The sequence below is a fragment of the Nannobrachium achirus genome (assembly GCF_963921795.1).
Source record: "Nannobrachium achirus genome assembly, chromosome: 12".
Classification (NCBI taxonomy): Eukaryota; Metazoa; Chordata; class Actinopteri; order Myctophiformes; family Myctophidae; genus Nannobrachium; species Nannobrachium achirus.
In genome coordinates, this window is record NC_137832.1 from 24,267,054 (window position 1) to 24,289,426 (window position 22,373).

The 22,373-nt window shown below is 41.9% G+C and overlaps 2 protein-coding genes across 9 annotated transcripts in view; both read right to left on the minus strand.

The window, feature by feature from the left end:
- The window catches only part of gapvd1 (GTPase activating protein and VPS9 domains 1), a 53,372-nt gene extending 42,716 nt beyond the window's left edge, over positions 1-10,656 (minus strand). For all 8 annotated transcript variants that reach the window (XM_080738298.1, XM_080738294.1, XM_080738296.1 and 5 more), the window contains exon 1: positions 10,518-10,656. The gene's annotated coding sequence lies outside the window, so the exon portion shown is untranslated. The remainder of the gene's footprint in view (positions 1-10,517) is intronic.
- A 7,950-nt stretch (positions 10,657-18,606) lies between these two features.
- Positions 18,607-21,855, minus strand: unm_hu7912 (un-named hu7912; the record flags this gene model as incomplete). Its single annotated transcript, XM_080737957.1, has 1 exon — positions 18,607-21,855. The coding sequence occupies one exon, from the start codon at positions 21,853-21,855 to the stop codon at positions 18,607-18,609; it is 3,249 nt and encodes a 1,082-aa protein (XP_080594083.1).
- Between the last annotated feature and the right edge of the window lie 518 nt (positions 21,856-22,373).

Below are 22,373 nucleotides of genomic sequence, written 5' to 3' on the forward strand. Positions count from 1 at the left end.
GATTAGTAGTCTAAGAGTTAAATTGGCATTCAGGATTTTATATTATAGAATCCAAGCTCGCTCATCACGATCAACTTCATACAAGGGAAGTGAGTGTCTGCATTCAGTGTGCTTCACACTCTGGCATCTCAACAATGGTGAGGCCCCCTCTCCCTTCAGAGGCTTTCTTTACTGGTGTCATTACACACATCAGAAAATGCAAATCACATTTCTCCTTTCCCAAATATATAGCCAGGACACTCAAACAAGACTAGACGCATGAAATGTAAATGATTTCCCGCAGAATTCGGCACACGGAAAGTTCTTTGTGGTCGGCTCTGCTAACACGGTACACAAACTAGACCGTGGAGATAGGATACTGGGATGTGGATGGGAAGAGACTGGCAAAACTGATCCAGTCCACGCTAGGGATTTGACAATATGAAAATGTCATATCACGATTATTGTGACAAAATAAATCGCGATTTACGATATTATCACGATCATCATAATCCATTATCCTGGGGCGGAACATTTGCCACAAAATAGCCGATCTACAAGCTCACAGCGCGTCGCAACGCAACGCGTTGTGAGCTTGTAGACCGGCTATTTTTTGGCAAAGACATTTGCTAGAGAGTGAAAAAAATCACACCCGTGTGAACTGAGCGGTGGTTCCCCCCCCCCCCCCACCCCTTCCCCCCTGTGTGTGTGTGTGTGTGTGTGTGTGTGTGTGTGTGTGTGCGTGTGTGTGTGCCTGGTCTGGCCTGGCCTGAACAACAGCGCCCCTCCCTTAACATGTGTGGTCAGAAAAGGTTACTGCAGGCTACAGACAGACAGACAGACAGACCCACACACACGGCCACGTATAGGAGCGTTGTGACCACCGCTCAAAAAGACTGTATCAAGTACGTATATTATAAGTACCTTTTACCATTTATATGGGTTTAAGTGGTACCGGATATGCAGTTCAGCAAATAAAAGGTGAATTGATCATGACGGAGGACAATAATATCACAATAAATTAAATCTCCACGATATGATTATGGCCAGTGTTTTTTTATCACGATAAACGATAATATCGCTTATCGTCCCATCCCTAGTCCAGTGTCAACATGGATATAAGAAACAAGACGAACAACCATAACAGCACGGCAAGCACAAACAAAAAAGATAATGCATATTACCTAAATAAAACCAGACAGGCTGAGCATTTATATCCCTTAGAAAAGTGACAATATGTATTTTTCGAGTTTGCTTTTTTACACATACCCCTACAGAGTGAGATTAAATAGGACAGTTTCCCGTCGTCCATCTTATGAATGTGAACTGATGATTAGTGACTGATGGAGAGAGTAAACTTTATCAGTGCCCGTGTATCAGAGCTTGTGCATGCAAGCATGCAGTTGCATGTTCTTGAATCCAACTGCATTCCTAACAAAACCCAAGCGGAAGTTGAAAGACTAGCTACACTTATAAAGCAGCTAGTGTTATAGCACTTCTTGTGTTTTAAAGCCTTCTTCTGCCCCCTCATTTGGAAGCGAGATCAATCAGCTACTGTACAGTCTCAGGCCTACAGTACCTGGTGAGTCAGTCATGTAAAAGATTGGGGAACTCTAAAGCAGAAGAGAAACCCGCCATCAGATGCAGGGTTGGAAATAGTTCTCAAATGTCATAGTTTATGTGAGATATGGGGAGCCAGTCAATACTGTTAACAGGAGTGATGAGAGAATGAGTCATAAAAATGTAATAATGGTTTAAATGTTTTAAAATAACCACATTAAATGTTAAGAACTAAGAAGACAACATGAAAACTGAAGATGCATGATTAGATGTAAAAGCTGGTACAAAATATTTTGGATGCAACTAAATCATAAAATAATGCTTTGAAGCTGTTTGGGTAGAAGTCTTCCCACCACAACGCCACCCAACCACACACACAACAGGTTATAGATATCCTTAAAGGTTTCACTTTCTGATAGGTGCTTGTATTTCAGAGGTAATGTTCCTTTTTCACTTCCCATAATATCGCCTTAAGAGTTAATTGGAGAGCTTTCTGAGAAGATTGCGTGCAACCTCGTTATTACACACAATTAACGCAAATAAAATAAATGTGTGTGGGGCGCCCGCTGGCCTACCGGCCCAGGCGCATGCCACATAGGCTCGGTGTAGCCTGACAGCGTGTCGCTGGTTCAATTCCTGATCCCTACCAACTTTGCTGTGTGTCTCTCCTCATTTCATGTCAGTCTACTGTCCTATCAATAAAGGCATAAAAGCCCCAAAACATATCTTTAAAAAAAAAGTGTGACACCTGAACTACAAAAGTTCCAAAAGTTTTGAGAGTGATGAGGGTCCAAGATCAGATCCCACAATGCAACGTGAATTCAGTGCAATGCAATGCAACTAGAAGTGTGCATGTGCAAGAAATCTGAGCCGAGGAAGTAACTGCAACCGTAGGTTTGTCATACTATAAAACGGTTTAAAATAAAAGTTGTTATATCATGTCAAAAAGATTTTTACAGAAGAGAAGAGTCTGTATCTGATTAAGATATAAAGGGGCAGAACATACTGTGTTGAAGTCTGGACTACTACTGGACATTTTGCTTAATAACAATATAAAAGCAATTATCACAGAATACAGTCTTCCACATCCTTTCAGTCATGCCACCTAACTAGGGCTGTCACGATTATGACATTTGACATGACGATTATTTGTCCCTCAAATAATTGCGATTAACGATTTAATTGTGTTTTTGTCGTTGACAATTACATTTCTGTTTGGCTTTTAGGCTTTTAAGTTGCACATGGTAGATATGACACATAACCTAAATATACAGAGAAATTACTGACATATTTGACAACTTTATACTTAAAAAAGAACATTGATAGTGGAAATAGCCAATCTACAAGCTCACAACGCGTCGCACCGCGACGCGTTGCGTCGCACATACGTCACTCAGACACAGACCTGCACACGCGTGATTCCTAAACCCACCAGGCTTGAGTTAAGACCCGCCTCGTGGAAACGCGAGGTCTTCCAGGAGTGAGGCGGGTCTTAACTCAATCCTGGTGGGTTTAGGAATCACGCCCTGCACACAGTGCACAGAGCAGGGTACGGAGCACAACTCTATGACGGGGCAGCATACACTTTCTAATACAGTATCTGGCTTAAAGTCCTGTTCGCAATTTGGTGTTAGGGGAGTTTCTCACCTGAACTGAGTCAGTGGGTCCCTAGACATGAAAAATCACCGAGGTGCTCGTCCGCCATAGTGCCACGAATGGCGCAATGGCCACATCAAATATGGCTGCCATCGGCTATGATGAAAATCCAACTTTTCTGTTTCTGGGTGTATATGCACATGTAATACCTCTATTTGGACTAATTGTCGTGTGGGGAATTCATTTCTGATATTGTTTTGACTATTTTGGGTGATTTGGACCTCGAAAGGTCATGGTCAAGGTCATTTTGCTATTCCGAAGACCGTGGGCCATAACTTGGCCATTGTTAGGAGTAAAAACAGGTGCAGTAGGTCTAAATCAACTAATGCTGACATGTATAATTCATTTCTGACATTGTTTTGACCATTAAGGATCATCTTGTCTTTAAAATATCAATGTCAATGCCATTTTTCAAAAACGATTTTGTTCATTACTTGCACTTTTATAGTATTCTTTTTAAGTTTGTTACTATTTTATAGTAAGTTTGTTTTGTTTATAACAAAAGACATACTAGTGAGAAATACAACAAGTACACATCCACATTTAACTTTAAAGGGGGGTTTTAAATGGGTGTTTAAATGAGCAAATAAGACTATTTACTATAAAAGTGACATAAAGTCACACAACAAAAGCACACACAAAATTAAATAACAAATTCCCTCAAAGTGCACCATATTGTGATTGTGTGCATCCAAGTTAGTATGATGTGTTTTTACAGGATGTACTGTATTTGCCATTGTTCCATGGCAAAATATCATATGATGCACCGATATCCATCAGCAAGGCAGCCATATCCTCGAGAGTCGAAGTGTTCCTTGCATCCATCCATGTTCCATTGGTTCTAGTATTTCCTCAGGTTCCTTGGCTGTTGCAAGGTGAAAGGTGCCTTGTTGGTCTCAGAAGTTGTACTTCTCTGCTACCAATGCTGTGTCTTGTTCTGTCAAGGTCTTTGCCTCTCCAAAGTTTGTTAGATATTGTATTCGGTCAGAAGCCATAGCTGCATGCTTAGTCCCCACCTGGCCCATGCAGTCATCTCCAGTTTCCAAGGCATATGTCCCTTGATCACTGTCTTGGCTAGTGGTGCTCCAAGATGAAAGACTGCTTGATGCTGTAGAAGCATGTGCCGCTGCACACCTAGTGCCATACTGCTACCAGATCTACTTAATCCCCAGTGCTTGGAAGTATCACTACGACAACTCTCTGGGGTCCACTCATAATCCTGGTGACCCATTATTCCCTCCATTAGGTTAGGGTTATGGGTAGGTTTAGTGACTCCACATGTACCAGCAGCTTGGTGACAGCCTCCTCAATCTAGTTAAATCTTTGGGATCTCTTCACCTCCAGCCCCTTTTGCAGGGAGCCACTCATCATCATCAGAGATAACAGAGTCGACAGACACACCCATCCCTCATCAACTTTACAAATTCTGGGTGTCTGAGGAGAACAGACAGCTCTCCAGCTGTGTGTTCGGAATATGGTGTCCATTCAAGCTTGTGGCGATGTAGGTAGAACGGCTGCCTTGGAATCTGAAGGTTCCAGGGTCGATTTCTGGCTCCTCCTGCTTATTTGTCGAAGTGTCCTTAAGCAAGACACTGAACCCCTAACTGCTCCTGATGAGCACCTTGCATGGTTTCATGGTGTGAATGTATGTGTGAATGTGTGTGTTAATGGGCGAATGTGAAATACATTGTACAGCGCTTTGGAGAAGAGCACTATATACTGTAAATGCAGTCCATTTACCATTATCAGCTCTGTTGTCTCTGATGATGATGTCGCTAGTGGAGAAGAGATCCCAGACATCTTGAATAGGATTGAGGAGGCTGACACCTGGTGCATGTACAGCCTCCATTATAACTAAGCCTATCCCTAACCTTCACTAACCTAATGGTCAGAATAATGGGATGTCGGAACTATGAGCGGACCCCAGAGAGTTGTTGTCTCCTTCACATTACTGCTATACTACACCCCATATCTCCAAGCACTGGGGATGAAGGAGATCTGGCAGCAGTATGGCACTGGTGAGACTCACTTCCACTGCATCAAGCAGTCTCATCTTGGAGCACCACTAGCCAAGACAGTGATCAAGGCATATGCCTTGGAGACAGGAGATGACTGCATGGGCCAGGTGAGGATTAAACATGTAGTTATGGCTTCTGACCGAGTACAATATCTAACAAACTTTGGAGAGGCAAAGACCTTGACAGAACAAGACACAGTATTGGTAGCAGAGAAGTACAACTGCTGATACCAACAAGGCACCTTTCTAGCACATTTCTTGCCACCTGCTTGCAACAGCCAAGGAACCTGAGGAAAGACTAGAACCAATGGAACATGGAACAGGGCATGACATAAAGGCTTGTCCTGTTGTCCGGGACAAGTGCCTATACTTTGGAGTGGAGGGAGCCATCCTTTTGTTATTATTTCAATGTATGACATTTTTTATCCGGACAAGTGATTTTTGTCCCTGACAAGTGAATGGGAAATATACTTGTCCAAAGGACAACTGCCTCAAACAGTCAAGCTCTGATGGATGGAAGGAGCACTTTGACTTTAGTACACTCCTGCCATGTCTGAAGCAAGACACTCGACACTGATGGAGTTCTGTGCATCATATTTTGCCATGGAACAATGACAAATCTGTCCTGTAAAAACACCTCATACTAACTTGCATGCACACAATCACAATATGGTGCACTTTGAGGGAAATTGTCATTTAATTTTGTATGTGATTTTGTTGTGTAATTTTATTTGTCACTTTTATTCGTAAATAGGGGTCTTATTTGCTCATTTAAACACCTAGTTAAAACCCCCCTTTAAAGTTAAATGTGGATGTTTACTTGTTGTATGTCTCACTAGTATGTCTTTTGTTAAAACAAAACAAACTTACTATAAAATAGTAACAAACTTACAAAAATACTATAAAAGTGCAAGTAATGAACAAAATCGTTTTTGAAAAATGGCATTGACATTGATATTTCAAAGACAAGGTGATCCTTAATGGTCAAAACAATGTCAGAAATGAATTATACATGTCAGCATTAGTTGATTTAGACCTACTGCACCTGTTTTTACTCCTAACAATGGCCAAGTTATGGCCCACGGTCTTCGGAATAGCAAAATGACCTTGACCATGACCTTTTGAGGTCCAAATCACCCAAAATGGTCAAAACAATATCAGAAATGACTTCCCCACACGACAATTAGTCCAAATAGAGGTATTAAATGTGCATATACACCCAGAAACAGAAAAGTTGGATTTTCATCATAGCCGATGGCAGCCATATTTGATGTGGCCATTGCGCCATTCGTGGCACTATGGCGGACGAGCACCTCGGTGATTTTTCATGTCTAGGGACCCACTGAGTCAGTTCAGGTGAGAAACTCCCCTAACACCAAATTGCGAACAGGACTTTAAGCCAGATACTGTATTATTCTCTGTAATCCACTCGACACAAGGATGTTAATACATACCTTGTGTTGTGGCATATCATTTTTTATTCATACGGATTACTGGCGGAGCGCGGGCCGCGTGGAGTAAAACCGAAAATGAAACTATTTTACTTTCTCCACCGCGTCGCACGTTTGTGCCCCGTACGGCGCGTCGGCGATTTTATAACCTTTTCTGTCAAGTCTTGTAACTAAAACCTGTATATAGCAGCACTCAATCACTGCGATTTGAGAGTTGAGACGTGACGTGAGTTTACAGAATTACTGTACACGATCTGACTACCCTTCCTCTTCTGGTTTGTTCACACAGCTGTTTGTGTCTGAAAAGCCCAAGTAGCTAGCCTACGTTACTATGGTAACCCGACAGTGCAGATCTAAAAGCTCAGAACGCGTCGCGGATGCGATGTGTTGTCAGCTTGTAGATCTGCTCCTTTGAAAGCCAGACCCGCTGTGCTGTACAGAGAAGTATAACTCGGGCAGTCAGGCTGTGTCTCCTCTCCACTGTGGAGAGGCGACTTTTGGGAAGATGATTGCAATATTTTGGCTTATCGCCGTACCTTAATTAATAGATACGGGGGTGCGGTAATTACCGCAGTACCGGCGGTAAATGGGAAGACGGTAATCGCGGTAACAAAATGTCCATACCGCCCCAGGCCTAGTGCTGTGATTGGCCAGAATACTTGAAAATAATGAAATTAATTAAATAATGAAATTAACTCATAAATAGCACCGCTTTTTGTGTTTTTAACTCACACAAAAAGGATAAAATATGGAGATAAGAGGTTTCTGCTGAAAGCAGCAACATATAGCAACAACTAAAATTACACGGAGGCGTGTCAGCCCAGCTTGAAAGGTATAACAATATAGGTGTAACAGGTCTACATGGGTTAAACAGGCCTTCCCAGTACCTGGCGTTCTCAATCAGTGGCGAGAAGTGGCCTTATCAATCAATACATGGCAGAGGACCAATCAAATGTGTAAATAAACTAAGATGGGTCTCTCTTAGCTCTGGCCCATAGCATTAGAAGGAGTTATTTTTAATGTCACTGATGAGCTCACAGCCGCGGTAGCCCTGCCTCTCGTCTTTAGTAAAAAATAAAAAAATACACTTTTGCTACTCACCAAAACAAGGGTGGTTTTAGTGAGTTAAAAGCCTAGTTTTCCTAGAGGGAACACTCTGAGCCACCTCACGTCTAAAATACACTTTTTGGCCAGAAAAGAAAATATTTCGCCGGAAGGCAAAATATGCTCAATGGAATTTTTCTATTGACAAGATCAAAGTAGGGCTGAGGGTGCAGTGGAGTAAATACAACTTCTGGTGAAATATTTTCTTTTCTGGTCAAAAAGTGTATTTTTTTTTTATTTTTACTAAAGACGAGAGGCTGAGCAGCCTGAACTACCGCGTGAGTGCAAGGGCTCATCGGTACCATAGCGTTAAGGAGAACTCCTAACTCTATGGACCAGAGCTAGGTCTCTCTCTGCTGCCACCACTATGGACTCTTTACAATCCTTTGCCACTGGTCGCTTCAGACAACCTGTGGCATGATCACGTGCACGCTAAAATGTGTTCTCCTCAATTCATGATCCTAAATGGCTACTTTGCATAAACGGTTTACAGTGTTCAAATGTGTCCTCACGCCTCACATTCACGGTAATAAGCAACACAGCATTTTGATTAAAGTATTGCTGCCGGTATCCTATCTGCACGCAACAAGAACAGCATCCTTATTCTGGGGGGAACGTTTATCAAACATATTAGATAAGCTCACAACAGGCATTGTGAGTTTGTAGATCTACTATTTTTGGCAATGGGATTTGGTGTGGAGGGGGGAAGCAGTCCACAGACAGTTTTACCAAGAACGGAAGGTTTAAGTGGTTAAGAAGTGACTTAATTAGAAAGTCATCTTGTCGAAGGGGAACAAACTAAGGTGCAGAGAAGACAGTGGTATCTGACTGTGACTTCAATTCAATGTGTGAATGTTTCTGACTGGCATTTGGTGATAGTTCAGATTGAGTCTCTGTTTCTTTTTAATGTAGTCTAGTCTTTAAATTTCACCAAATCAGAATCTCCAAAGATTTCAATATGACTTAACTAGGTGGGAGAAGATGAGGACTTCGAATATCAGCCAAGAAGAGCCAACTTAAAGAATATGGTTGATCAGCAGACAGACACAGGTGGTAAATGGCTGACTTTACAGAGCATTTTGTATCCATTTGATGAAGGCCTACTGGGCCAAAACATCAGCTATTTATAATGAATTAAGTAAGTTCATATATTTGTATCCATCATCAAATCAGAAATGGCAACGGTTAAATGTAGCTCGGTAAGCTTGAGGGCATGCTCCTAATAAGTAAATGACAACATTCCAAACAAAGAAATTAGTACCCCTGGTGATGGTTGGGCTTTCCCTACAAAGAAGAGTGAATTCTTGTTTAACATCCAGGAAAAGATATTAAATATTTATGCAATATTCGAAATGCTGCAGAAAATGAACAATGAACTATGACATTTGCAGAGAGGGACAGAATAACAATGTAGTCTCCAACATCCTGCAATGCAAGCCATTTCTTCTAAATTTTGAAATGTATAATAATTACTATTTTATTCATGGATAAAGCATTTCTCCAACACATTAAAAGTAAAAATAAATGTGCCTCCCTCGGTTATAAAACAGACAAAAGGTCAACACACCACAACACACAAGCAATATAGTTAACTACAAATTAATATAATTGAATGTGGACGACAACAACAGAAGCTTTGCTTAGAGTTGCACTATATGGCAATATTAATTAAATATTGGTTGTAGGGGTTTTTTTTATGTTTGAGAATGGTGTACCATTAATAGCAAACATCATGTCATCATTTGAAGTTGGCAGCAATAACGTTGTTATAACATTATAAGCACATTTTTTGTCTTGGTTTAACCTTCATGTTGGCATAAACAATAACACACATGGCGCCCCGCCTAAATCAGGAGTGGGGTTAGGGGGTACATGATCCGATGACTTTCGGAAGATTGAGGTTGGTAAACACTTCATAAGACATTGGTCCTCAAAATGGGGTCCGGGGACTCCCAGGGGGTCTCCAGCTAAATGAGTGTTAGGAACCAAATGTACCCTTATTGGTCTGTAACTCCAAGAGTGTACAAATGGAACCAACATTGATTTTACAATATATAAATTAGGGTCCCAGAGATATAAATGCTATTAAGTGGGGGTCCGTACACACAATTAAAGAGCAGAAATGTGTGACACCTGACCCCCATGTGAAACTGGGGGTCCTTGAAATTAAAATGGTAGAAAATCACTGCTAGAGCTGTAAAAATCATCTCTTTGAGGGTCCCTGCCCTGGCATATCTTTTCAAATGGATCTCCGCGGGGCTGTCAATTTGGTGGTCCTTGACATGAAAAGGTTTGAGAACCACACTGACCTATATCAGATTCCCCTCATCCGTGTTAGTTTATTTAAGCACCAGTGATGTATTTGTGTCCCCGCCAGCGCGTCAGAAAAATGATCTGACTTAACTTAACATTAGTCAGGGGTGGCTGAGGTGCTTTAAACGAATATCAAACCAAACTGCTACGTCAGATTAACGTTACCATGATGAAGACAACCGTACTGTTGTTAACAGCACACCTCTGTACTGCCTGTCAGCCAGGCTGGGGTGGATCTGAAACAAGCCGGTGATCAGCTTGTTTAAGGTGAGTCAACTTGCTAACCTAACATCACCCTGCTAACGTTAACCAAGCTAGCCGAGGTAGCTAGCTAAAAAAAACAAGGTAAGCTAAAATTGCTACGTTAGCTTGGCTAATGTTACAGAGTGCACTCTGACGCAGGCCAGCGACGTGTTTTAGTCAATTTAACAACTCACCAAGTATAGCTGTGGTCTATTGGATGTACACAGTTTCTTTAAACGTTGCTGATCATCAGATTTCCCAAAGAACAGTTGAGTGTTTTCAGTAGACTGGTCGGATCGTCTCCCCTGGATTTGGCTTCTCTCTGCAGTGGCGAACAGAACACTGCTAGCTGTCATTTGCTGTCATCACGAGGAGACCTGCGCACCCCGCATGCGCCATGGCAACATGCTATTAAAGGCTCACGGTTGTTGTAGTAACAACAGAGCCTGGGGTGCGCACGTTGCGTCTGACGTTGAAACTTGGAGGTAAGGTAAGTTGTGCTTGTATGTTGGTTTGTTTGTTTTCAAATGATATGTAAAGAATACACCTCAAGTCAGGTGGGCACTACACTATGTGCCATCTTTTTGGGATGACTGGGCTGCAGTGCATCTGGACCAGTCAGTCGCCAGTGGGCACCTGGACAGGTGGGCACCAGGACAACTGGACACCAAAACCATCTGTGCACTAGGGACATGTGGACACCTGGACGAGCTCTGGGGACTTAGGGGTGGATATAAGTGGGCACCTGGGCGAGTGGGCACATCTGGCTACTACTAGGGACATGGTGGAACCTGGACGAGTAGGGACTTGGGGTATAAGTGGGCTCCTGGACGAGTAGGCACCTGGACAACTGGGCACCTAAACCATCTGGCTACTAGGGACATGTGGGCACCTGGACGAGTGGGCACTTAGGGGTGGAGAGAACTGGGCACCTGGACGAGTGGGCACCTATAGGTAGGACATGTGGGCACCTTATTAACTGCACCTAGACGAGTGTGCACCTGGAGAGGTGGGAACCCGGACAACTGCCCACCATAGCATGCTGCTGTGTTGTTGGCAAGTGATATTTAATCCATTGTTCTTTAAACCTCCAAACACAACACAACAAGTTCAAAGGTAGAGATGCTCAGTTTTTTGCTTATGTTCTTAGCTGCTTCCCCTGCCATTTTTTTGTAGAACCGCCGATCCAACCAATATGTCCATATTGGGCATATAGTCCTACTGATGCCATCAGGGATACCCATATGGGCATAAAAAGGACAACGATAGACAGACATAAAGAGATCTATACTCTGACAAAGCCCCCCAAATTATGACAAATATCAAACATACATCAGTAAATGCATGTATATTTGTTCAATCTGTCCAGAAGCAGGGATAAAACATATCCCTATCGCTGCTACTAATTTGTGCAGAGACTCATGGAGTTTGGAGTCAGCATGGATAGGGGCTCACAGCACACGTCTGGTCCACACACATTTCACACATATTGCCTATTATGTTCTTAGCTGGCGTTTATGTACTTGCAGGATGTACAGTTGTACAAAACTATATTCTTATCCAAAAATGTGCCCGGAAGTCTTGTGATACGATTTATGTCACACTTTTGCAGTTTACACAGGGCATGCGTGCCTCAAGTTGAAAGTAGGCACACCAGTCATGCTGCTTAGAAACCTGCAAGCAGGTCCCGACAGCACTCTCAAGAATGGCACCAGAATGGTGGTAATGCAAATGATGGACAAAGTCACTGAGTGTGAGATTGTAGTAGGCACAAACAAACAATCTTCCTCCCAAGAATACCTCACTATGACAGAGGTGATGAACTTCCCTTTACCTACATTAGATGACAGTTGCTTAGCTTTCTCTGTTACCATCAATAAGGTTCAGGGCCAAGAAGAGAATGAACGAGTTGGCATCTACTTGCCTCAACCTGAGTTCGCTCATGGCCAGCTCTACACAGCCTTCTCCAGGGGAAAGAGAGCCAGCGCTGTAAAAGTTTTCATTGTGGATAATGTCTCCATTCCGACATTGACTTCTTATTATCGGAGTGGCAACACTTCCATAGAGGTTAGGGTTAGGTATAGGGTTAGTGTCGGAATGGAAACATGTAACCGATAATGAAAAGAGCATTACAACATTGTTTATAGCGAACTCCTTTAATTATCCAAAGACAGTCGGTCAAACATCCCTTTTTTACATTAAAATGTTACACTGCTGTTACTACTGCTACTATCACTTTGCAGACTATCATTCTTTTTTTATGTTGCTGTTGCCCATGAATATTTGCCTACCTCACACACTTTGCATTTGCTCCTACTATCTGGATGCCTACTGTCTAATGACCTTCATTCTTCAACAGGTCTTTGCCATTTCCCCCCTGAAACAACACACAAATACTCCTAATTACTCCTTCATACTACATACTGACATACTGTCTTTCTGGATATAATTTAATTTTAGTACTATTTCCTTTCTTATTTGTATATGTATATATATTACAACAAACACTGTCCTATATTACAATGACAATAAACCATGACATTTAACAACATCTCATTTCCATCAACAACTGCCCATATGCATTTATACCCAATTGTCCACATGCATCATTCATACTCTTTGCTCAAACAAACACCTTCCTTACTCACTAGGCTATATGTACACAACTATGCTGTACAACAGCATAGTTAGGGGCGCGTAGCGGCCCGAACTTCTAGAGTTTATTTGCCAAAATAGTACTGAGGTCGAAAGTACTTTTCTTTCCTAATTTTATAGTGTAGGCTTACTATTCTACTTTTTAACAGTAGGCTTAGGCTACTACAGTGGTTCTCAAAGTGGATTCCAGGGACTCTGTGGGTTCCTTTGTGGGGCTCTAAATGGACCCATACAAGTCTGTAACTCCAACAGCATACAATTTTGGTTCCATTTGTATACTGTCAGAGTTAAGGGGAGACCTTGAAAGGTAGATGTTTGAGAAACACTGGCCTGCTACATGGCATGCCCACCTCTCCAGGTGCCCACTCGTCCTTAGTGCCCAGTTATTCAGGTGCCCACATGTCCCTAGTGCCCAGATGGTTTTGGTGCCCACCTGACCTGTTACCTATGATACACTGTATATTTTTCTCCAGATGTGTAATGTGCTGCTTTTTTCCATATCCATGGAATTAACTAAACAAATATTATATGATTATACTGTATATTATGCTAACTTATGTCCCTTATAGGGAAGGAGACATGCTTTTTCTCTCCCATCCATATCTTCAAATGACCAAGTATAGGCTTTTAATTTCCATTTTGAGGCACATAGATCTATCTATCTTATATAGCATTTAATTAATCGCACAATACCTGGGGATGTGGTACTGTATTTATCACATCACTAAACTCCTTATGTTTGATAGGAAAGTCACCAAAACAAGACTGCCCTGATTGTTTTAATGTCTCAGAGAGAAAAGACTTATGCCATGATTTGAAAGACATCATGACATCAGTAGGAGTTTAAGCTCACAATTGCAGTAAGTAACGTTTTTACAGTAATTGTGGGGATGCTTGCACCCCTAAAATACCCACCCAGTTTTCCTCAGAAAATGTACATTTCATAGTTGCAATGCCAACAATGTCCACATGGTGTCAGACACGTATTGTGGTGTTTTATGTGAACATATATATATATATATATATATATATATATATATATATATATATATATATATATATATATATATATACAGCAAGACTGCCAAAAAAACTAAATCATTCACAGCTGAAGTCAGAAAGACTCCCTCGTTGTTAATCAAAACAATAATTGTATTGCAGGAAAAAGACAGCTATATTATCTACATACAGAAGGGATTATTACCTTAACATTTCAATATTTCCAAGCCATCCATAATTCTTATTTTTCTGCCTATTTTGGATAGAGACAGCGACCAGCGACAGGACATGTGTAAAAGAAGGAAGGGATGACATGCAACAGAAGAGCCTTGGATTGGATTCATACCCAGCTGCAGGAAGGAGAAGCCGTTTTTATGAAGTAAGCACAGTAAGCAGTGTGAGCAATTTTGTCTGCTCATTTATTTGTTTCATTACTTCTAATTTCACTTGTTTATCCTCTATCCTGTATGTTTTCTCTCTCTTGATTGTATGAGATTGGTATCCTGACTTCAAAATGTATTTTCTGTTTACTAAAGACCAGGAGAGACGGGAGAACCGTTATTGAACAAATAACAGCTAAAACAAATATTCATCATTTTTCATTTTTAGATTAGCTATGGACGGCTTTTCAATAAAGGGCTTAAAGGAGCTAGGAAAAAGAGCTCCAAAAGGGATGAAATATTGTGGCATTGAAGACAGATATCTCTCATATATCTTAGGCGGGGAAAGGAAGAAAGAAAAGAAAGAAGGATTGTAACTGGGGAGTTTTGGAGGGAGAATATCTACAAGCTCACAATGCGTCTTATCGAGAATGTATAGATCGGCTTCTTTTGCTATTTTTGGGGGGGAATTTAGAAAATATTAGATTTAAAAATATATATTTTGGTATTATTGGAAATGTTATTGTGTTATAATTCGCCTATTTATGGCATGCCCAACATAGGGACACCAAGACCAAGTTGAAAGGGGTTAATTGGAGGAGGTGTCACTGTACACAGATATAAAAAGCTAGATACCTCGTCCACTGCTGCAGTTGATTGGAGCGACCCGTCCAACTTGATAGGCAGAAAAGCGGAAGTGTCGGACTAGTTACCCATATATGGAGAGTTGGAGACCCCTGCCGCTGTTTTTAAGAGCTGCGTATGAAAAGACCCCCCCACCTGCCTCTGATTTGCCTACCGACCTTCCGTGTCTGTTACGCACACAGAAGAATGCCATGCCTGTCAATCAAAAATGCCTATCAATGCGAGACGGGTACCAGAGAGCCGGAAGAGGCGTCTACCTTTTTATGTCTGTGTCACTGTAGGTGAAGACTTGTGATGATTCCGCCTCAGGCTCCTCCTCAGATTGGCATACGTCCAATTCACTAGGCTGCACCAAGAGCCAAGCTGTGTTCAATAAAATGTCACCTTCCTTAGTTCATTCACTTACTCAAGACAATGTGCTTGCTACTGCCTCCAAAAGAGATACTTTGAATCAGCAATAAACTGTGAAGAGGTTTGCATGTTGCTATCCAGTTGTAGTCATTCAATCAATCAATAATCAATCGATCAGTCAAACACTAAAATGAGTGGCTGACCTCACCTGACAAATATTATGGAATAGCACTTTCTTGAGCAGATGAGAACTCCGGCTAATACTCATGTACTTGTTGTCAGATGTCTTTCAACTTGCCCGATCAGGAGACACCTAGGTCAGTGGTTCTCAAAGTGGGGTCCTTGGGTCTGGTCTCCAGTTAAAATGATCGATAGGCAGGGTTTGCACCTTCACATTCATTTTAAGATGTGTAATGTTTTAATCCATATATTATAGTGTATGCATTTTGGACCTGTTGACTGTGAAGTATTGTAAGATACTGTATAAGCTAAGATACAGTAAACCCACATCTTGAAATCCAATATTGTTAGATTTGTATCCGGATTCCAAAACAAAATAACGTTTAATCTTCATCTAGCTTCCTATTGGCAAATGATTTTAAGTAAATAATAGTTTTTTAGTTTTTTCTGTACAAGTAAAGATTGTACTATGAATACTGTTCGTTCTGTGATCCACTATATGGTCAGGAAAATATCTCACAATATATATAACACAATATATTCAGTATCTATATTGTGTTCATGTACAGCATTGGTTCTCAAAGTGGGGTCCTGGGACCCCCAGTGGGCCCCCAGCTAACCAAATGGACTGTTATGGGTATGAAACTCTGAGAGTGTACTAATGGAACTAATTTGGTTCCATTTGTACACTCTCAGAGTTAAATTAACATTGATTCTACAATATAAATTGGGGTCTCAGAGATAGAAATACCATTAAATGGGGGTCCCTGACCTAATGCATGTCAAACTGGGGTTCCTTGAAATTAAAATGGTTGAGAATCACTGCTATAGAGCCGTAAAAATGTTATCTTGTTATCAAATCTTTTCAAATGGGGGTCCACGGGCTAATAAGTGTCAATGTGGGAGTCCTTGACACAAAACAGTTGAGAACCACTGTTAGAGAGTATTTGTTAACTGGCAGCTTGCTGGCAATTGTAGTTAAAAAGTCACGTTTCTACCACTAGGGGGCAATGTTTATTCCTCTATTCTCCTTCCTCTAAAATGTAGTCTAAATTGAGCAGTATTCATGTTTTAGAAGCAACAACTAGCCTAATGTAACTTTAACAGATGAAGGAATTCAATCAGTATCTAGTAAATATTGTTTTTATTTTATTTTAACCAAATTCTCAATCTCCAACATTCTGCTTACAATCCCTCAAAAAAGAAATACCAACAGTTTGGTCTGCTTTTAAATTCCATGTATTTTATTTGGGTTATAAACATCACAAAATAGAAAGTTGAGGAAGGTCTTGCACAAAGATAAATAATGACGTAAAAGAGCAACCTTATATTAATCAGGCTTTATAAGGGAAATAAGCATATATATATATTTATATCAGTCTTGTTTAAGTGCTGTTCTACAGAAACATTAGGAACATTCATTTTCTGTGATTTACATTTTAGTGCAAACAAAGTATTTCTGGCTCATGGCCCAAAGGAATGATTTAACATCATTAATAAAATAGTTTATAGTAGATGGTAAGGTTGCTCTTTTTATCTTTTTATTGCATATTGTTTCTGAACATACATTATTAGTTACAATGATGTCTTAAAGTCGTATCGTTCAACTGAAATAACAGATCTAATATTCAATATATATTTATTATATATGTTACATTTCCAAGCATCAAATGGTATTCTATCTTTTCCATAATTAACTTCATTATAAGCAATATCCATATTAAAATACCTGATTATAAATAACATGCTTTAAGCAAAATAAATTGTTAATTTACAATGGTAGGTAAAAGAACCCAAGTCAAGAAGCGGTCAAGCCTTAGGAATTAGCTAATTCTATAGATTGCTTTGTGCCAAATGCATTTTTTTATATATATATAATGTTTTTGACTGAAGGCCACTTTCAAACAAAGCAGGTACACAAGATTGACATCGAATCTGATAAAGTGATGATGCAGGTTGCAAATGAAAATCTGAATCATGAGGAAACGTTAATGGGAAGCTTGATTGTTTTTCTCTATCAAACAAGAACTAATATATCAATAAGAAAAATTATCACCCACATAAGTATACTTCAGAAATAATACTAAGGTACTACTAAACAGTAGTGATATTACAGCCACTGTAACGAGGTACAATATAAATAAGTACTTGATATAATATTTGGTGGAGAAAACAATATTAGACGTGGTGGTTAATGCTTAATTTATTGTCTGTCGTACGATGGTGTCATGCGTCAAAAATAGCCAATCTAGCTGATCTTTCAGCGCATGTCAAAGTCGTACGCCAAAGTATAAATCAGGCCTCACTCATTTATAGAGACAGCATGTGTACTTTATAAATAATATGTGCTTCAAACATTATTTGCAGAAACTGCACATATCATACATTTTTCATATCTGGAACACCTGGATAACTGAGTTTGTATCTAGTCTACATGCAGGCAAATAACTGTTCTGAGTGCAAGAGGTTCAAAACAAGGCAAAAGCAACAATGGGTAATGTGTGTGTGTGTGTGTGTGTGTGTGTGTGTGTGTGTGTGTGTGTGTGTGTGTGTGTGTGTGTGTGTGTGTGTGTGTGTGTGTGTGTGTGTGTGTGTGTGTGTGTGTGTGTGTGTGTGTGTGTGTGTGCGCGTGTGCATGCGTGTGTGTGCGTGTGTGCGCACGTAAGTGCGCGCACATCTGTGTGGTGTGCATTTGTGACCTTGTACAGTGTATGTGTGGGACAAGAAGTTGCCTGAATTAATAAAAACTTGCCATCAAATCTATATTCGGAATTTCAACTTCCTTAAAGGTATAACGAGTAGGATTTGTCGGTTGTGGTTCAAAGTTTGCCCCTCCACCCTGGCGCACACCTGGTTGATGCTGAGAAATGTCCTGAACAAAGTAAAATAATAAAGTACAGGCAGCGAGAACCGGGAAGGGTTTCTGAAGAAGAAGAATACTGTGGGTCATAAGTGATGATTGACACTTGGAAAATCCTGTTAGTTATACCTTAAACTTTCCACAGTACTCTAAAATATATACAGTATGTACATAGTGTAACTGACATCATTATTGTTGCTGTGCAGCACTAGGCTATATAATATCATCCAAGAGGTGAGGGGTGCCCACCCAGTCCAGAGTTCTTGGCTCCGATGCGGCCATGATCATACACATGAATTGTTTTCCTGTTCTCTTATCTATCGGGTATATAGTAGTGGGAGTGAACCTTTTGTTGCTCTCCACGAACTCACACAGCTGATTATAGACTTTGGGATACTCATGACGAAGGAAGACTCCCCTGGTCCTGAGCTCACGCTGGATATTGACAAAGCACACCTCTCTGGCTTTTCTGCCCTCCTCCCCCTCCTTATCGATATTAGGTGTGCCGGGAGGTGGAGTGAGGATGAGCGTTTCCATGTCGTCGTCCTTCCTGAATACCTTTTTGTCTGGGCTGGAGGAGGCCAAGGAAACCTTTGCATATTTCCGGACCGTTGGTGCTTGGACTCTTGGCGATGGTCTGTTTGGCACTAGTTCACCGACTGCTATGGATACATTCAAGAGGAAACATTCACTGGGGTCGTACTCGCTGCCTGCCTGTTGGAGTTCCTTGCAGTAGTCACCTAGATTGTCCTTGAAGCCATCCAGCTCTCTGAGAGACAAATAGGTGGGAGACATGAGAAGGCTCTCGAGCCCAACCTGCAGGAAGTTGTCCGCTGTCCCGGGATTGGCAAAGCCCAGGAAAAGAACACCTCTCCCTCTGGAGAGATAGCCTGCTTTAGCGATGCGAGAGAAGGCTTTGTGGATCTCTGAACTCTCTCTGCAGAACTTCAACATGTGTCTGCACACGCTGCTGATGCGGCCGTACAGGCAGTCCTCCTTGTGGACCTCCCAGTCATCCCTGCGGCAGTTTCTGGAGCAGTAGAAGGTGTAACAGCTGTGACAAGACTTGAAGTACAGGCAGGCGTTGAACAGAGTCTCTACACGCTTGCACTTTCTGTTTGCACAAACCATGGTGTCGTCTTCATCCGTGCTGTGGTACGGAGAGCATTCTTCGGCGCTCCTCTGTAAACCATCACAGCCGCTATCAGGGTCTTTGACTGTGTCAGGGCTGGATTTAGAGGATGGAAGTGGTGTGTTCAGTGGACCGAGATCCTCCAAGTGGGGAGTTGCTCTTTCTTTTTCACCGTCTTCACTAATCAACTGTTTTAGTTGATCCAACAGGCCTTCGCTTGATTTCTTGCCTATTGGAGGTTTGTAATCCATGACCAGGTCAGCTAACAGTTCGTCCAGTTGTTCTAGACTCTGTTGCAGGGAGAAGCTGTTGTGTTTTCTCTCTTTGGTCATTTCTGCTGGGTCAGATGACTGGCGCATTACTCTGGGAGATGGTGACTTGTCCCTGTCAACGGTATCCCAGTTGACTGAGTGCACCTTTTCCCTGTCAACGGTATCCCAGTTGACTGAGTGCACCTCACTCTGTTTGTTGTTGCCTGCACGTATATCATTGTCTGTTATGGTGATCTCAGGGGTTACGTACCACAGTCCACCCTTAGTGTTCCTCCATGGATTGCTTGAACCCCTCTCTAGTAATGAGCTCTCAGAGAGGGACAATGCAGCATATCGCCTTGGTGAACTGGAGAGGTTAAGTATCACTGGTTGTGGTGTAACATCATTGGATGCTGCTTGCCTGGCCTGGTAAAACAGGTTCTCATAACTGCGTCCACGAGGAACTGCCTGCTGTCTCTCATGACGTGGATAAAGAATGTTGTCCCAAGACTTGGAATGGTTTCTCACCTCTGCTCCTAGTCTGTTTGTCTCTACATAATTGTTGGCAAACCAGGGAGGCATAAAGGGGTCTTGCCTTACTCTTGGTGGTGTAGGTTGAGAAGACTGATTGGAATAACCAGATATACTTGAGCGATACCAGTCATCTGTAAAAGCCTGGGATGTTTGTGGGCGCCGACGGCCTTCTGTGTGGTACACCCTCGATGGAACATATTGCTCTGCAGGGGAGCTATACGGCTTAGAGTAAACCATCCTGGAGCTATTATATGGATAGGCTGGGTGGTCTTCTCCATAATAGGGTCTTGACAATGGCATTTGAGAAAAGTATGATCCCGCCTCACTTGTGGAGTACGGTCTGCTGTAGACTGTCTGCATTGGCTCATGGGGAGTTAGATGGTCTGTGTAGTATGACCTGACGGGAAGAGTGTGAGCCCAGCGAGTCCTTGGATCATACTGGCTTGTCATTGTGCTGCCGTGGCTGGCCAGACTGGACTGATCATCCTGAAAGCATGTTCGGGAATATGGATGGACAGGATATCGTACAGGGTCTTCAGTGTAGAAAAACTTTGTGGGTATGTTGGGATTTGAGTAAGCCCTCTGCTCCCTACTCAGATATGGCACCGTAGGAGAGGGCATTCTGTGTATGTCCAGAGGCTGATAGGATGTGGGAGACATGCTGGTTGTGTAGTGATACCCTGGCCTAAAATCTGTACTATAACACTCACTTGGAGTGGGTGTCGGCGAGGAGACGATCTGCCGTGGCACATAAAGCCCTCTGCTGCTACTGGAGTGTGAGTATCTCTGCCATGGCTGCTCAGTCCGTACACTAGGGGGCTGTCTGGACGTGTGCTGTAACACAGCAGCATCTGGCTTGATGTCGACACGGCACCGGACATGAGGACTTGTGGCTGGTTTATCTGGTTTGTCCTCTTCAAAACAGTCTGAGACGTATAGGGGAGAATGTGGCTGCAGTTTGATAGGATGAACCTCGTTGAAAAAAGCCCTGCTTGAGGTTGAGGTGTGGGGCTCCCGATGTGTTTCGGATGTCCTCAGAGGTTCCGGCACAGCCTGAGGTGTGTCCCTGCCCTTCCTAGCGCTTGGCGGAGCCACCGAGATCGGCACGTGGGTGAAGGTTGACTTGACTCGGGGAGCACTCTTGGACCTTGTTCTCTTCTTAGAATCAGACCATGTTAGATGGCTGGTCTTGTCTTGGCTGGTGTGCTGTTGAAGTGGTTTAGAGTTAAACAAATCAGGGGAAGAGAAACGAAGGTACCCTGGTTGATTGAGTCCATTCCACACGACATCTTTCTCCAGTGTGTGATGGTCGGTCCTCTTGTAAGGGTACTCCATGGAGGAAGAGAAAGCCTGCGGGTCGTCCAGTGACTCGATGAAGTCAAAGCTACGACAGTGTCTTTTGTTGATGATTTCTGGTTTGTCAATCATTTGCAAGTCACATCGTGGGGAGGACTGGCCAGAAACAGAGTGCCCAGTGATGGGATTCAGAGTATTGTCCCGATATAATGTAGATACCAGTATATCAGGTGGATGTGTTCGAGTCATCTTTAAGGAACTCCTCTGGTCCCCATTCAGTGTGATTCACCATCAACACAACCTGTGAAAAGAAACAGATTTAGAAAACACACTTAAAATACCGTTTTGTATTAGGTGGTTGGGGAAATGATTAAGTAACTTCATAATGACACATCTTCACACTCTTAATATGCTTATGCAGTTATATCAGATTGTAGTTTATTGGTAACCCTGGGCCTATACAGATTAATCAGTTGTAACATTGTAGTGTATTGGTAACCCGATACAGATTAATCTGTAGTAACATTGTAACTAAATACATTTGGGCCACAGATGAAATGTTATTTTTCATATTCTGTTCTTCATAATTATAATTGGATGTTAACTGAAACTTGTAAAATTGGTAGTGAACTAATACAATTACTTTAGGTTCCAATTGACACTTTAAACATTAGAAAATATGAATGAATAATGAATTGTTTATTCAAAGAGTGTGCGTGTGTGCGTGTGCGTGTGTGTGTGTGTGTGTGTGTGTGTGTGTGTGTGTG